The following is a 17,761-nucleotide window of genomic DNA, read 5'->3' on the forward strand; positions in this document are numbered from 1 at the left end:
CATTGCTATCCAACTACAAGCCAAAGGCTACATAATGAGCGCCAACAAGGAAACGACTTAAGTTTGCACTTGGCAGAGATTCAATCAAGCTAATGATATCAAATAAAGCTAGCCCCTCCCGACAATCGAGTATTCATTTTAGGCTCAGATATATTTGATATACGTTAAAGAAAATGGTTTTGCATTTATGTATGCCCTTCTATTTTGAGAGATAAGCTAATGAGCAGGGCTAAAAAGCTTTTATGCCTGTTACAACATCTTTAGAGCAGACTTGGGAGATACCCATCTCCTTGCCTTCACAACCCCATTGTTCACGTTCCCCATACATGACAGGAGTGGCAAAAATTCCAATTACTAATTCAGAATACTTCTTTAAGTGCATATGGAAGAACAACCCAACAACCTAAGACAGACATATTTATGCTCCAAGTACTGATGTTTACAATTGTCGGGGTTACAGGAGTGTGCAGCCCTTGCTGATCTGTTTATCACCGACACAAGTGCTTTGGCATAGGCAGCTGGTCTTTGGCGTCTACCTTGAGGGAATTACAGACGGAGATTGGGTAATTCTTTCAACAAAAAGGCTTTACCTGTACTGTAGCAATTATAGAGCGCTTCGTGCCCTTTTGTGGGACGCCAAAGTGCATTTTCTGACTGGGACCTCACAATACTGTGGGGTGTACATGGCTGGCAGATAATGACCCTCTGTGGGGAGAGTTTTGGTGTCATGCGTTAGTGACCGGTCGAGGTGTTCTGTCGTAGATGCACTGCCTTTCAGTGTAACGGAGTAGGTGGTATGAGAGATAAACACAAAATACAAGTGGCACAATCTCGCTGTGTGATACAATCTTTAAATGGGAGACGATGGAGAAGCTGGATAAAGGGCTGCAGCAATCTTCTGCTTGTGTGATCCGTGTAGGAGAATCCCACGCGGACATTTTCAAACTACAAATGCATTCTCTGAAGCAATGGTACATGCTAGTTCTTTATAATTTAAATTTTATTCAGCCAATATACAAGTTCTGTTTGTGTCGTGAATTGTTAAACATGGGTATTTTACAGTAAATATTTTCTCTGGAAGGTGACACGAAAGGCGTGCTTAAAAGGGACGCTCATCAACAAAAAAAAAAATTTGAAACCCGTCAGCAAACCAAAAATTCTACATATATAATTATAAGTAAAAGGAGGATGGAAACAGGACTGCGAGTACATCGAAGAGATAAATGAAGAAACCCCTCAAACTATGATACAGAGAAACTTCATTTTATCTCAACTTTAAGGGGAGAGCCTGCAAGAAAATCCTAAAGGACCACACTGAAATCCCTTGCTTAACTCAACTGCGAAACGAAAGGTCCTATATCCATTCTGGATTAATGAGAAAACTTCAGGTTTTTAAACCCAATCCCACCTAAAAAACAAAATCAATACAAAAAACAAAGTTGCAACCTAATCTCCAACTTTATTCCTTCCCCACCCACCGTTTTGCTTTAATCCTAAAAACAGAGAACACAGCGATCCTTCCCAAGAGTTACAGGTCAAATTTGCATTCAGTCTCTTTTTTGATGCACGAAATGGCCAAAGTGGAGTCAGAGAAAGGATCCAGTGCCAGTTACAGAAGGGGAACACACAGCAGTGTCTCTTTTAGCTTAGATAATGATGCTGCAGTGCCCTCGCGTGGCGCCTCAGTGGTACCCGTGACGGTACAATTTCCTGGCAGGCATCAGACACAGTTCCTTGGCAATTCCTCCTCCCAGGCGAGGGTTAGTCTTTTAGGGACAGGGACTGTATTCCTCTGCCGGTTGCGGTTTCTTTTTCTTTTTCTGGAGAGTCGAGAAGAGAAAACTTTGTAAGGACAACATAAAGGGTAGATTGACTGGCACCTGCAAAATTTTACTTGGGACAAATATGGATTAGCAGCTGCACATTTAATGTGTTTGGCGATTATACTGCATCTGGAGCAATAATATCAGAACACTCCACGAAATAAAAAAAACTCAGAAAATTCAAACTGACTAAAATATTTTTTTTAATTGAACTTGGGAAAATATTACTCAACATGAATCATCAACTTAGTGAACACCATTCATTTCAATACTTTTGAGGAATATAATCATTTCATCTACAAGAACAAACTGGATCTTCATCTAGAAAACATGGAGTTTCCACGCATTCTTGTGCAATAAACAGACATCAATCACAACGTTAAGTCAATGTTACCAAATGCTGGCGATGCTCACTTGGTTTAGTGGGTTGGCCACTGCAAGCATGTCATATGTTCCTGGTCAGAATTCTTACTCCTCGTGAGACAAAGTCCAAGATAAGGTTCCAACCTAGACTGTAATCACTACATTCTAGTGTAGGATAACAGGTTCTCAGAAAGGGGAACACCGGCTACAAACAGCAGTAAGTCTGTTGGTTCCAAATCAGAAAGCGTTTAATGCATACATTCTCTCCTTCAGACGACAGTAACTAAAAACAGACGTTTTCGGGAGAGTTCCTCAATGATGCACTATCCCAAGATATACAGAGCCCCATTTAGAGTCCATAAATGGATTAATAGGTGTTTCATCTTGCAGAGTAGACGATTCTTGAGTGTTTTTATGGACAAGTGCTCCCTTGTAGTGATAATAACAGACTGGAGTGAAAGACTGAGAAGACTAAAGAGATACATGTGAACCAATTAAAGGGACGTGTACGACATTTGACTAGAACTATACAATAGTGAGATATTTAAGAGCACCTATGTCCAACAAGGACACTGATGATGTACATAGATCATCACTGTAATAGGGGCCCCGAGAATTAGGCCTCATGTATTTAGCATAGTGGTAATGTAAAGTATTTGAGCAAAGTGCATGTCAACCAGGGGAGATGTGATGGACTGATTTTAATAATAGAGCAGTATGATCAACTACATGGGATTTGCAGCAATTCATATTGGTTTCATTTCTGTTTTTGCAGAATATCAGAGGGTCTCAAGAAAAAAAAAAGATAAGCATTGGATATAACATTCTAAATTAAAACCAGTGATCTATCTTTCGAAATACCAGAAGCCCCAAGAAAAGCAGAATGGAGATTTACAGAATATTTAAAGTTTTGCATGGCGAGAACATGTCTAGCCAACAAATGTTAGCAATCTCTTATTCATAGATTCTTTCATGTAACTGATGAAAGCAAAATTAAATATAGCCATAGTGATCTAAGATATCCGCTTCGGAACAAAAATAAAAGACTTTGGTTAGGAACTAAGGGCCATATGTATCAAAGCCGCACCCCCTTACCCCCAAATGTCACCACTGCATGGAAGGAATATAAATGTACTTTTGCTTATCCCTCAAAATGTTCCAAAAGGATGCTCAACAGTGCTTTTGTAATGGGGTCATCTGAACTCAGATGATTTTTGGAAGGACTCCTTCAGCTTGACTACAAACCCAATTCATGCTGCTCTTCTCCCATTCTGTTGAAATTCTCCCTTGGGCTCGCTGAGTTAAAGGACAATTGGTAACTGGCCTGTATTATAGGATACACGAAAGAAGCACTATCTGCAAGTCCTACTGTGTTCTCTCTTACTATGCAGTAGAGACCCCAACAACCTGCACGACTCAATCTACAACCTAGACTAAATTTACAGCACCGAAACAAAAGTTTAAATCGCATAACTGAGTGGTAACAACCCATCAATGTACACCCTATGGGCAGAAAGTAGCCCTCTCACTTTGACACAGGAGTTCTAATTTGCATTAAGTATCTGAACGTGACCCCCTTCTCTGAAGCCTGAGCACCAACAAGCTTTTAAAAGGACAAAATTCAAACAATCATACAGACATGAAAGCCAGCTGTAACAATATATCCTGCGCTATTCAAGCAGGGACGTGATGGCATGTGACATTTTAAGAAAGCATACCAGGTCTCACAAATAAATGGAATTAGCAAGAAGGTGACGCAATGCAGCAGAGGCCAGCTACAATGTGCACCAGATTAACACAGAAAAATCCCCACCATACCTTTCTTTTCATCATCTTTCTTCTTGGCAGCATCTTCCCTTTGTTTCCGTATAATGGCTAACCGAGCTAGATCTGCTTTCGCCTGGTCAGTCTTTCCGGCGAGGTGCATTTTCATATACCGCTCTTTGGCTTTCTGTTTTTCAATTTCTTCTCTGTTCAACAAAACACACATTTTAATGTACCTGTAGGCTTGCAACTTTCACCCATTCCACAAAAATCACTCCGGCCATCTCTCATCCACACTACGCTTATGGAAAGTTGCCCTGGTTTGCGTCTAATTTAAACAAGTGTTGCAGGAGTGGGCTTAATCCCACAATTGCTGTAAGTCTCATTTTGCAAAGATGCATAAACTGCAAACCAAGCACTTTCCATTTCATACCCTAGTAAAATAGAACACTTAGCTTAAAAACAGAAATGTAAAACATTTTAATTCCCCCCCTCACAATTTGCCAACTTTTAGTGGGAGGGAAAGAGAAAATCTTTTGCGGTAAAATGACACACAGATCAAAATGAGGCCTTTAAATCTTACTTTAAACAGGTCATCGATATTGCATTTTTCAATTTCATTAACAAATGAACAGTAGTTGAACACTACATGAAACAGATCCACACAGTGGCATACTTTGAAACAAAATGACGTTATATGTAAACATTGCAATATCACTAATTATGTATTTTTCTTTACCAGGAAAGCTTAAACATTTAACCCAGCATGCTACAACCTAGCACACAGACTATGCGAAGCAAGAAGTATTGCACTCCTTGAAGGTGAGGGACTTCCGATCTCAGAGGATGCTTCAACTCTATTACAATATTACCTTTCTCTATTAAAATGTAAACTAACAACTATGTTAAGGATTTTTTTCAATTCCCCAATGGCACCGCTCTAGCACGGGTACCTGAAGATCACACAGAACTAGCAGGTGAAGGTGGGTCTGTTTTGCAGGATAGTAGCAAAGGAGGTCTTCAACAGAGATACGAAGTACAGAACATTAAAGAAAAATTGAAAAATGGTGCAATTCTTACTTTCTAACGTGGCATTATCTCAATGTGGTGGCTATAGATTTGCAATAAAAGTTTTTCAAGTAACCATCACAAATATTTTTATTAGAACAAACCAAGGGCTAACTAGCAGACTGGTGTGCTTGGAACAGACATAAAACCTGTTTTAAAGTTTTAAGCACATAACAGAAAAATTATATTCTTATTGGTGCAAAGAAAAAAGGAACTATAGGCTTTGAACTGAGCTTTGTTTAGGCTTCGAACTGAACATCTTGTTTAAACACATGGATGACAAACGAAATTATAGTATACAGTATAGAAATAAAAAAACACTGGTAGGGTAGAATTAATGATTTGCCTACCAGCATTGGCACTGAAGTGCACTTCTTTTTAGGCGATGTGTGCACGTGATCAGGCAAAAAGCAGTCACTCACAGAACAAGTGAGCCAATGGCTGAAGCACACTGACCCACTGCATCATCCTGTGGGGCATGGAAACAAAATGTAAATGACAGGTGAGCAAATCAAGGAATGAAGAGAGTTAACCCAAAATCCTCCTTTGTATTTTTTGAAGTTTTGATTGTTTTCCTTAGATGAGGGAAAAAAACACAGATTAAGCTGTCTCTTAACCAGACCTACAACTAAGGATTATATTAGGCTATATTCGGACTGTGAATAAAAAGGAAGAAGGGAAGATGCTATTTTCATAACAGGCAACAGGTTTTGAGTGGTTTCCATCGGTTCACTGGAACCCTAGTAATACAGAACCAGAATACTGATGCTGGAAGAACAAGTCAATCTTTTAGGAGAAGCAGTGAGACCTAGAAAATCACTTAAAGCAGAATATTGTTGGAATAAAAGGGTACCAGTAGGAGCAGAGGGGAAAGGCATAAATATTATATGCAGGACCGATTTAATGCCATGCAAAAGAGGGAAGCAGGAACTCTTAACCGCATTGACAGAGTCCACAGACCCATCACAGGAGAAAAGAGCCTTCACCCGGACATCTTGTCACAACTGCACTTCCTTGAAGAGAAGGAACTCATAACTGATAGTGAGAGGTAAAAGGGAAGCATTACGTTTAATTGTGCAGAGCTACAATTTTATCAAGTCCTCTTACCAATCAAGTTACAAAAATGTAGACCAGTGGCCAAAGTTCTAAAAGACTGGGCAATTAGGTACAGATGGGGACAAATTACGTTTGCCAGGAAAGACCAGCACAGAGGCAAAAATCTTCTAATAGCAGCTTTTGAGAGATTTAGCAGTCAAATAGATAAAGACACTCTAGCGGCAACCAACTAGGAGATGTATCTTCAGCCAATGAAGAAACTGTAAAATGTAAAAAGAGACACATAGCAGGCATGTCCACACTCTTCCTCTCCAGTTTCCCGGACTATGGAACTGCCGAAGTATAGAAACTGGGGAAATGCCCATGCAAAGAATTAGACTGGATGGTGATGAATGTAAACTCACTATGCTTGCTTTAGCTATACTATTGTCAATGATGGATCTGATGGTTTTCTGCCTGCATTTCTGGCAAAACATAGGCTCTACTGCCAAATGTCAACGTTTAAAACAATGTAAAGCAGTAGGAGTGACTCCACCTTTTACTGACAAGAGCAAACTAGTAGAAAGGAACCCCATTTCATTGGTCAGACTGTAGTATCAATGTGTGAGGGATCAACTTGGCAGACTCTGTCTCAAGAACCAAAGAGATTAACCTTAAATCCCTCCGTAGGACAGTGAGATCCAGGCTGCAAACATACAGCACTATCTTTGTTAGGCTGGTCAGCAGTGCTTAAAAATGACCTTATCCACCGCTCTTCAAGTTACCAGAAAAGAAAGTCTCTGTAGCTGGCACTTAAGAGGTTTGCTATTGTTTACTAATCCCAGAGGTCAAAGACCCAAAGGCTGGCACCTTAGTTCCAAGCAAAGCAGTGTTCTTGATCAAGGAGCTGGCACTCTAATGTCTGAACTGGATGGCAGGTGAAAACAATCTGATTTGGTCTTTATCCTGGTGCATTGTTGCAAAGAGTGAGACCACGCAGGTCCTGTGACACGACAGGTGACAGAGCTGCATATTTCTAGTGGCCTGGACTACAAATATGTACAACACGACTACCACAAATCTCTCACCTTTACACTGGAGCGGGGACAAAGCCGTGGCAATAGTGATAGTGATGTTGGTACAATAAAAACCATCACTGGAACACTGGACCCACAACAATAAAACTGGAAAAAAGCAACGACCTCATACATGGAAAAAATAGGACACCGATGCATTGCTAGGGACAACTAGCACAGAGGCATTAAGACTTTTGCACTGAGACCCTGGAAGTGTGCCATCGAGAAGGGAACACAAACATTGGGGCAACAGCACAGGGAAAGTTCACTGGCAGAGGCATATTGACAGATACCATACCATCGGGTTGGCCATTAATACTGGGGCATCCATTTGGTCACACTGTCTTTGGCACATGAACATAATGTAAGTAAGGGGTGACTGAAACATGGACATTTATGGGGATACTGGGATGTATACAAAAATACAGTTACATAGTAAACGGGCAACTAATACAGGGATACCCAGGAGTTATGTTTGGTCTATTTGTATAGCATACTAATCACCTGTGAGCGTATCCAGTGTGACCCCCCAAGAGTAATTCAACGAGCCAGGACTTCAGCTTCTTGCAGAACTCAAGAAGCGATGAAGAGGCTCCGATGTGTTGTGGGAGGCCATTCTATGTTTTCGGTGTGTTGTATGAAAACAAACGACCTCCTGTTCTGCTCTTGTGAATGCGTGGGTGTGTGCGGACGAGAGTGAGGCTGAGAGTACGTGTATGCAGTTGTTGAGATATACAAAGCTTTAGACAATACTGGCCAAGCATAAGTGTGCGTGAGGAGTTGAGCTGGCCGAGTTTGTGAATGGGGAGTCCGTGTAGCTTTCTGAGGTGGTGTGAAATTGGAGAATCGGCATGAGAGGTTAAGTAGGAGTCTTGCAGCAGTGTTCTGGATAGTCTGGAGTCAGTCTGGGACCTGCTTGGAGATTTCGGCATGCGGTGTGTTGCCGCAGTCAAGCCTATTAGGGATGAGTGCTTGCCTGGCTGAAAGTCTGGTTTTCTGTTGCAGCCACTTGAAGAGTTTTCGTAGCATACATATACGTATTGATAAGCCTTTTGGACACAGAGGAAGGCAGTGGACACAGTGGCACAGTCATTCAAGTACAGTCCTAGTGCTACTGAAATGGCCCTGCAGTGACAAGTCCATGCAACTGTAGTGTGCAAGTGCCCACCTGGAGCTAGGTGCACATTTCTGCTGTCTTGTGGTTCCATTAGACTGCAGCCACCAAATGACTGGGCTTAGTTCAGAGCTCTAGGGAACCCTGATCTGCAAGCTTAGAAGAAGAACTGAACCCTATGGCAGTGGTTCCCAACCTGTGGGCCGGGGACCTCTCGGGGTCCGCGAAGCCTCCTCATGGAGTTTAAATTAAAAAATTAAATAATATTACAAGATTAATAAAGTGTATATAAAGTGTCTAACTGTACACTTGACATTTTTAAAAAACATACTGTAAATGTCAAAGAATATGAAACTGGATGCTAAAAATTAAATTAGTATCCTCAGATGTATTTGTGGGAGCAGTGCAGGTGCATCAGACAGAGTATACTACAGACGATGTGTGGCTTCAACTGAATTTAGAAACCTACAATCCTGTCAAAATTATTAATTTTTTAATTTATATTTGTTTGCAAATTAAATAAAACGTGTTATTTGTGGATGTGTTTGATGAAGGCTTGATTCAGCTGTTTTTGTTTATTGTTTTGCGTTTCAAATCATCAACAATATTTAGGCCTGGGTCCCTGGCTTCTAGTAATGATTCAGTGGGGGTTCCCGGATTCCAATAATGATTCAGTGGGGGTTCCCGGATTCCAATAATGATTTAGTGGGGGGTTCCTGGATTCCAATAATGATTCAGTGGGGGGTTCCTGGATTCCAATAATGATTCAGTGGGGGTTCCCGGATTCCAATAATGATTCAGTGGGGGTTCCCGGATTCCAATAATGATTCAGTGGGGGGTTCCTGGATTCCAATAATGATTCAGTGGGGGGTTCCCGGATTCCAATAATGATTCAGTGGGGGTTCCCGGATTCCAATAATGATTCAGTGGGGGTTCCCGGATTCCAATAATGATTCAGTGGGGGTTCCCGGATTCCAATAATGATTCAGTGGGGGTTCCCGGATTCCAATAATGATTCAGTGGGGGTTCCTGGATTCCAATAATGATTCAGTGGGGGTTCCTGGATTCCAATAATGATTCAGTGGGGGTTCCCGGATTCCAATAATGACTCAGTGGGCCCCGGATTCCAATAATGACTCAGTGGGCCCCGGATTCCAATAATGACTCAGTGGGCCCCGGATTCCAATAATGATTCAGTGGGGGTTCCCGGATTCCAGTAATGTTAAATTGAGGGGGGTGCACATAAGCTAAACTGTTGAGAACCACTGCCTTATAGCATTCATTCTGTAAATAGGAGGTCACGATTTATATTAGTTTAGGATTCTTAGAAGAGGGGTTATGAAAGGTGAGATGTGACCAGAAGAAGCCAGGCCTGTAAAATAAACCTGATAGAAAAAAAAAATTAATCAGTTTATTCCTTTTTCCTTACAGTATGCTAGGTTTACTGACTCTGCTAAAAGTGTTGGTGACCTGGAAGTAAACCTTGCCAAAGATTCTCCCAAGCTATTCAAGTGCTGTCACAACTGCCCGATATCCCCCATTATGCATTAATTCCCACCAAAAATGCCACCTAGATGGTAAGCACTATTGCTCCTTAGTAGACAGCTGAGGTTTGAATTGTGTATATGGTGCGTGTGCAATACTGATCAATTGTTTTTTCCATATTTAACTGCTAAATATACTGTCCAAAACATGGTGCAGTTAGTAGTGGGCATTACCTAGAGAAAACAAAAATAATTTGGACAGTTACATGTGGTCAAGCAATAGCAAAAAAAAAAAAAAGAAAGTTCACGTTTTTGATCAATTACAACGACATTGGTGGTTCTGCTTGGGTAAAATAAATAATTAAAAAATACAAAATAAAAGAATAATTGAGAATGAAAATTTAGAGCTACATGGGACTTTTTTGGTTTACTGTGTGGATAGTATGTTGTTAACTAGATTTTCACAAAGGGCTCTGAGGGCGGGGTGTATATGACAGGAAACACTGCTTTTCTACTTTAAATTTTAGTGAAAACTCCTTTCCATGCATTTAAAAACTCACAACAATGAGATTTATTGATATTGGTCAACTTTAAGTCATCAGTCTGCGGTTGCTTGACAACTTTCACAAACGCCCAACTGAAAGGTTCATTTTAAGGAATGATGCATTTTGCCTAATTATTTCTGTTAAGGATTGGGTGTTCCGGTCCTCTTTCTGATAGTGACTCCACTAGGGAGTGGAAGCCATTCAATAAGGGCGGTTTGAGGAAAAGAAAGAGTTGTATCCAGATTTTCGCAACGTCATCCCATTTCTTAGCAAGCTCCATGCTGTATACAAAGCCGCTCTGAAGTGACCTATCCCTGCCTTCGGCTTTGCTTTCTGCCACAAGTTGAAAAGTTGTTTTTAAAAAAATCATATTTCGGTTAACACTCTCAGACCTGGCTATAATAGGACAAAAATGAGGAGACCGCGAACTGTGTACTGAAAACGCTCATGTTCAGAAAATGTGCGAATGTGACTTTAGTGAGATTTACTACCATGACAGTCATTGCTGAGGTGTGGAGATTGATTCTAATTGTTCTAGCTCAGGTCTAGAATATCCTTTTAAAATGGAGCAAGAGAAGAGTTCTTGGCCACAACGGACTGCAAGTAAGACAGCAGGTTCAGAAAGCAGCGCCGGAGAAGAAAATAATTAACTCTGGTGACATGAGATCAGCAAATGATCCAATTAGAAGTAGAGTAGTTCAAACAGGGGATAAATAACCGTATAAGCATTAGATGTAAAGAAGTTGAACATTAACCTTTCTCTCCTAGACAGCTCCTTGGGACCTTCCAGATCCAGCTGAGATACCTTTTTGGTGGTCTGAGCTGCTCGATTAGGATTCTCTATGTCTATCAGCCCTTCCACTCCTTTGCGCTTTTGCTGAGTAAAGAAAACATGTATTATTTTTAGTAAAATTCCAGCGAGTTAAATATCTATCAACATATACATTAGTTTGGTTATTATAAATTAATTTACAGGTGTATACTGTACATTCCTCTTAGAAAGTGGGACTAGCAGAACAATAGTAAAGCCAATTCACCAGTTTGTGCAGAGCAAGATGCTTGTGTACATAATGTTATGAAAATATATGGACAGATATGTTGAACAGCCTTTCTAACCAAGATTATTCTCTGCTTGGTGTTCTGGAGCAATCCCTTAAATAAACTGCATACTACCCATCCTGTGCAACCTGCACTCTTTCAGACAGGTGTGTTGCTGCTGTTCCCCTTATCCCTGCCTGGACTTTGGTTGTCAGCTGTCTCGGGAGAGGCTATGTCCACCAGGCTTCAGCGCGGAGAGGCGGGCCATTGCTAGAGCTTTAAGCACCGAAGAGTCCCGCAGCGTGGGTGTGTTGTGGTTGTTTCTCCCTCCCACCTCCTAGACTTTGGTGTGTCTGCTGCCTGGGGTAGGACAAAGTCCACCAGGCTTCAGAGCGGAGAGACAGGGCATTGTTAGCGCTTTAAAGTGCCAAAGAGTCCCACAGCACGAGAAGTGCCCAGACATAGAACGGGCCAGTCTTTGTCCGTCATCGGCCGGAAGAGGCTGGGCAGGGATAATTCTCTTTATCTTCCTGCATGAAAGGTACTGTTTGTTCTCGACCCCTGAACTGCATGGACTGTATCTCTCATTGGTAGCAAGCTCTTGGTTACGCATTTCCCTCTCATTTTAGTGCGAACTCCTTTTAAACAATACCTCTCCAGTGAAGGGCTTGTTGATGATGGAGGCCTGCACTTCAGATTTGAAACCGGATATCCTCAGCCATGCGTGCCTTCTGAGTGTTGTCCCTGTGCACATTTGTCTGCCAGCTGTGTTTGCGGTGTCCAGAGTGGATTTTAAACATGAATTGGCAATGGTCTTTCCTTTTTTAATAATCACCTTTGCCCTCTTATCTCCTTCTGGGAGCTTTTTCATGAGTTCCTCAATTTCCTCTGATTGCTGGTGGCAGTATCTGGTTAGAAGGGCGTTGGAGTTGGCTACATGCCACTCTGTTGCCGCTTTCCTTCCCATCTTCCTCCCCACCATGTCTAGTCTCTTGCTTTCACTTTCTGGAGGGGAGCTTGTGGAGGAATGTGCATGGCTCCCCCTCCTTGCTGTTGTAACTATTAAGGAGTCAGCCACTGTGTTTTGTGTTTCGGAATGTATTTAGGGTCCTTTGGAGAGGGTTTGTCATTCTTTTCTACGTCGTTGCTGCGGGTTCCCTGAAGGCCTCCTACCTTGAGCCAGTATGCTGGGTAACATGGGTAGGTTTTGAGGTCGGTTTCTTGCTCTCTGACGTCCGCAGAGGTAGTCGAGGGTTTGGGTGGAATTCGAAATTGTTTTAGTGCATTAGACTCCTCCTTTCTTTGCAGTAGCGGTGCAATTTCAGCCTCCAAACGACACCTCTTTCTCCACACCTCCAATGCCTTTCCGGCTTCTCATTCCGCAGAAGGTTGTCTTTTCAGCGTATGGTTCCCCAATGGATTTGAGGGCCGTTACCCTGATGGTTTCTGGGTCTCTTTCGCCCAGTGGGGTCTCGCCCGTTTCAGTGGCCCGTCCTCTTTAGTATCCCTGGTCTGGGATCCGTGCGGGTCTTTTCCTTGTGGCTGGCCCTCGATCGTTGTTTTCTTGGACGTCGGGCTGCCATGTTGTATCCATTTTCTCCTCCGAGCCTTTCGGTGGCTTTACCTTTTCGGGTCTCTTTTTGATGTCTTTTGTTGCCTTCTTTGTGGACGTTTTTTCTATGTCTAAAATAGAGGAGCTAGACGTCCGACCCTCCGGGAGTCGATTCTGCACCTCCCGCTTGCTCTTCCTCGTCGCTTGATAGGCCTAACTCCTTCAGTGACTTGTGGTGCTCTTGGCCCAGCATCGCTGCGTGGTGTTCATCCCTCTGCTTTTATCACGCGTTGAGTGTCTTTGGGACAAATGCTGCGCAGGCTTCTCAGCCCTCATCTCGACCTTGCTTCCTGACCCAACGGCAGAAAAAATAATCTAAAGATGGCTCCCATGCACAGTAACTTCTGGGACTGTGTCTGACGTCATGCGGGGACGGCCCTAACACCAAATGGTGGTCAACGACCCCCAGAAGGGGGGGGGGGGGGTGGACACCAGAAAAGGATTCATTCTGCAAAAAATTAACTTTTGCCTTCCAATAGCCATGGGGGAAAACAAGACCATTGATAGTGGGGCCACGACACCATATAGAAAAAGCACCTCAATTGACTATGTTGGAGAGCGCTGTAAATGGTATTAATACAGAAATTGAGCTCACGGGAAGGAGACTATCTTTAGGCGCAAATATCTCCTCATGTGGTAGTGTGAATCGTAGCCCGCTGACTACCATTCTCCCCCCCCACGTGGACACGCAAGGAGGCCCACGGGGTCTTCCACTAGCATCACTCACCCCATTAGCTGTGATAAGCTCCTCTGTTGTTGCACCTTAGAGAAAATCAAAGCGTGCCTTTCAGCATAAGCAATCTAACCCCAAGACAGTCTCAAAGGTGGCAAATAAAGACCCATCCAACAGCTGCTTGGAGGCAACCCACCGGGCCACCCTGCGGACCTCTGATTCATAGGGTGTAAATCTTTACCAGCGATCACCAACTCTGAACGAGAGGGGGGCCTACTCTATTAACTAATAAAACTCGGATTTGATTAATGGAGGGTCACTTTGAGCAGCTTCGCGTTTGGCTCCATTCTGAGCTTTTGCCACTGCGGAATTGCTGAGAAGCTCTGTAAGCCAAGATAGTGTCAGTCTTGTCGCACCATCGACCCAATGTGCCTGTACATAATAATGCTAAACTAACTGTCCCTCACTAGTGAACTTGAATTAACATCATAAAGAGCCTACTGTGTCACCCTCTAGCTCAGAGGTATCTACGGTCGCAGTCCCTAACCGTGAAAGTGTAAGGGTGGAACAGCCATGTTCATACTAGGCAGTATGCTGGTCCTCTGAGGAAGGAACTCAAGTCAAACGAGTGGGTGTGCGGTTCGCTACAGAGTTTAATCGGCTACAATTCCAGTTCACCGATTGGTTCTGTAACACCTGTTCTGAATCCCAACAGAGACATTGTCAACCTTCCAGCTGCTGCTACTCCATATGTGGCTGTGTTTGATGGGGTACCACCATTGCGCAGGGGCCCGAATGCATCATATGAGGAGCTCTTTAATACAACGTTGCACTGGCTAGTGAGTCACAAAGTCTTTCCATTGCCCCATGCTAGAGATATTTTAATGTTGCACAGGTTTGCATGGATTGGACCCGATCCTGGCGAGCAAATTAGTAATTGTATTATTATAGCTGTTAAATCGGTTTCTAGCCTGTAATTTGTTGTTTGGCCCACATTCACCTTCTGCCTTGAGGAGTGGTATTAGTGTGGTCGCTATGGGTTACTTATATAAACCCTCATATCAACCTCTGTGAACAAATGCCCATGCCCGCCAATACCGGTCCATGTTTCCTAGAGTTTGTAAAGGCCAAAGTCCAGTTCTCTCCCAAGGGTTGGTTTCCCCCTTCACCATCCCTATAGCTAACAGATTTAAAGCCCTTGCAGACAGATTGACTGACCCCAGTGAAAGGCCCCATTTCTCTTACTACGGCTCAACAAATCATTGTTTATCATGCAGGCGACAGCATCAGCAGAGTCTACCATTATGCCCTGATGAGTTGCAATGTAGCCGGTTTGAAACAGAAAATTGACAACCCAGATTGGCAGGCATTTATTTATAAATATGACGTAATCGCCCTTCAGGAGATTTGGGCCATTTCTCCTATCCCTTTTGAGGGCTACGCCTTCTATTATAGACAATGCAATCTCCTCTCGTCAGGGCAGGGCTATGGCAGGTCTTGCCATTTGGGTTCATGTTACCTTAGGTCTGGAAGTTTCACCGGTCTTCTCTGGGAGTGCTGCCTTCTAAGCGCTGCAGGTTAAGAACAGTCTCTCGTCTTATTTTTTATTTGATTAATTTTCATAATAATGACTGAGAATTCTTTGTTATTTTTTTGTGGAGCCATTTACTTTCCTGTCTACTTTGAAAGGGAGTTCCAAGGGGCAAGCTCCTGTTGTGTCATGCGGCAATTTTAATGACAAACTGCATGGTCCTGTGAGGTTGGGAGGAGCTCAGGAGGGGGGGGGGGGGGGGGGGGGAACCAAAGAGGACGTTAGTGATGCGAGGCGAATAGGGCTGGCAAATTATTTGGCTGAGCATGGTCTGATTGACTTAATCACAACGCTAAGCAAGGTGGATTACCCCCAGCCAAGCTACAGGAGACACAGACTCCTGTCCACAATAGATTACATCTTTGCAACTAAGAACCTGACACAGCTAGTTGTTAGCTGGGAGGTTGTTTTAACCCGGCAGGGGGACCACAACGCCTTGTCTGCTACAGGGCAGTTACCTATAACCAGGATTAGGCCCTCTGCTATTATTATCCCAACGCAACACTCTAGACAGATTAAGACTAGTTTGGTGTCTTAAAGCTCCTTTAGCAGCATTGGCCAGCTTCTGAACAAACATCATAGATTATTTTCCAACTGTTTATCTGCTGTCAGTGGCGAGGTTTTGTTAAATCAACTTTAAACCCTTAAGTCAGGCTATCAAACAATTTATTTTTAAACCTGCCAGGGCTAACAGGGAAGAGGCACGGTGTTTGATGGGGCCTAAGGAGTGCACTGGTTGCTTCCCCAAGTATAGTTGTAGGAAGCTGGCTCTGTATGCACTATTTCAAAGTAAGGAATAGTATGCACAGAGTCCAAGGGTTCCCCTTAGAGGTAAGATAGTGGTAAAAAGAGATAATACCAATGCTCTATTTTGTGGTAGTGTGGTCGAGCAGTAGGCTTATCAAAGGAGTAGTGTTAAGCATTTGTTGTACATACACACAGGCAATAAATGAGGAACACACACTCCGAGACAAATCCAGCCAATAGGTTTTGTTATAGAAAAATATATTTTCTTAGTTTATTTTAAGAACCACAGGTTCAAATTCTACATGTAATATCTCATTTGAAAGGTATTGCAGGTAAGTATTTTATGAACTTTGAATAATCACAGTAGCATATATACTTTTTACATAAAACACAATAAGCTGTTTTAAAAGTGGACACAGTGCAATTTTCACAGTTCCTGGGGGAGGTAAGTTATTGTTAGTTTTAGCAGGTAAGTAAATCACTTACAAGTCTCAGGTTTGGGTCCAAGGTAGCCCACCGTTGGGGGTTCAGAGCAACCCCAAAGTTACCACACCAGCAGCTCAGGGCCGGTCAGGTGCAGAGGTCAAAGAGGTGCCCAAAACACACAGGCTTCAATGGAGAGAAGGGGGTGCCCCGGTTCCGGTCTGCCAGCAGGTAAGTACCCGCGTCTTCGGAGGGCAGACCAGGGGGGTTTTGTAGGGCACCGGGGAGGGGACACAAGTCAGCACAAAAAGTACACCCTCAGCAGCGCGGGGGCGGCCGGGTGCAGTGTGCAAACACGCATCGGGTTTTCAATGAGAGACCAAGGGATCTCTTCAGCGGTGCAGGCAGGCAAGGGGGGGGCTCCTCGGGGTAGCCACCACCTGGGCACGGGAGAGGGCCTCCTGGGGGTCACTCCTGCACAGAAGTTCCGTTCCTTCAGGTGCTGGGGGCTGCGGGTGCAGGGTCTTTTTCAGCCGTCAGGACTTTAGGTTCAGGCAGTCGCTGTCAGGGGGAGCCTCGGGATTCCCTCTGCAGGCGTCGCTATGGGGGCTCAGGGGGGACAACTTTGGTTACTCACGGACTCGGAGTCGCCGGAGGGTCCTCCCTGAGGTGTTGGTTCTCCACCAGTCGAGTCGGGGTCGCCGGGTTGCAAGTCTCACGCTTCTTGCGGGGAGTTGCAGGGGTCTTTAAATCTGCTCCTTTGAAACAAAGTTGCAGTTCTTTTGGAGCAGTGCCGCTGTCCTCTGGAGTTTCTTGTCTTTCTTGAAGCAGGGCAGTCCTCTGAGGATTCAGAGGTCGCTGGTCCTTTGGAAAGCGTCGCTGGAGCAGGTTTCTTTGGAAGGCAGGAGACAGGCCGGTAAGACAGGGGCCAAAGCAGTTGGTGTCTTCTGATCTTCCTCTGCAGGGGTTTTTCAGCTCAGCAGTCCTCTTCTTCTTGTAGTTTCAGGAATCTAAATTCTTAGGTTCAGGGAAGCCCTTAAATACTGAATTTAAGGGCGTGTTTAGGTCTGGGGGGTTAGTAGCCAATGGCTACTAGCCCTGGGGGTGGGTACACCCTCTTTGTGCCTCCTCCCAAGGGGAGGGGGTCACATTCCTATCCCTATTGGGGGAATCCTCCATCTGCAAGTCCTGACTGGCCAGTGACTCCTCCTTGTTATTCTCATTATTTCCCCCGGCCTTGCCGCCAAAAGTGGGGCCGTGGCCGGAGGGGGCGGGCAACTCCACTAGCTGGAGTGCCCTGTGGTGCTGGAACAAAGGGGGTGAGCCTTGAGGCTCACCGCCAGGTGTTACAGCTCCTGCCTGGGGGAGGTGTTAGCATCTCCACCCAGTGCAGGCTTTGTTACTG

General features: G+C 43.9%; 1 protein-coding gene across 2 annotated transcripts in view; it reads right to left on the bottom strand.

Moving 5' to 3' along the window:
* Positions 1-982: 982 nt before the first annotated feature.
* Positions 983-17,761, bottom strand: part of PDAP1 (PDGFA associated protein 1) — a 47,580-nt gene continuing 30,801 nt past the window's right edge. For both annotated transcript variants that reach the window (XM_069210023.1, XM_069210024.1), the window contains exons 4-6: positions 11,028-11,149; positions 4,005-4,156; positions 983-1,820 (exon numbers count right to left, since the gene is read on the bottom strand). In XM_069210023.1, coding sequence (XP_069066124.1) covers positions 1,762-1,820; positions 4,005-4,156; positions 11,028-11,149 — 333 coding nt within the window. In that variant the 3' untranslated portion in view covers positions 983-1,761. The remainder of the gene's footprint in view (positions 1,821-4,004; positions 4,157-11,027; positions 11,150-17,761) is intronic.

The sequence above is a fragment of the Pleurodeles waltl genome, chromosome 10 (genome assembly GCF_031143425.1).
Source record: "Pleurodeles waltl isolate 20211129_DDA chromosome 10, aPleWal1.hap1.20221129, whole genome shotgun sequence".
NCBI classification, from domain to species: domain Eukaryota; kingdom Metazoa; phylum Chordata; class Amphibia; order Caudata; family Salamandridae; genus Pleurodeles; species Pleurodeles waltl.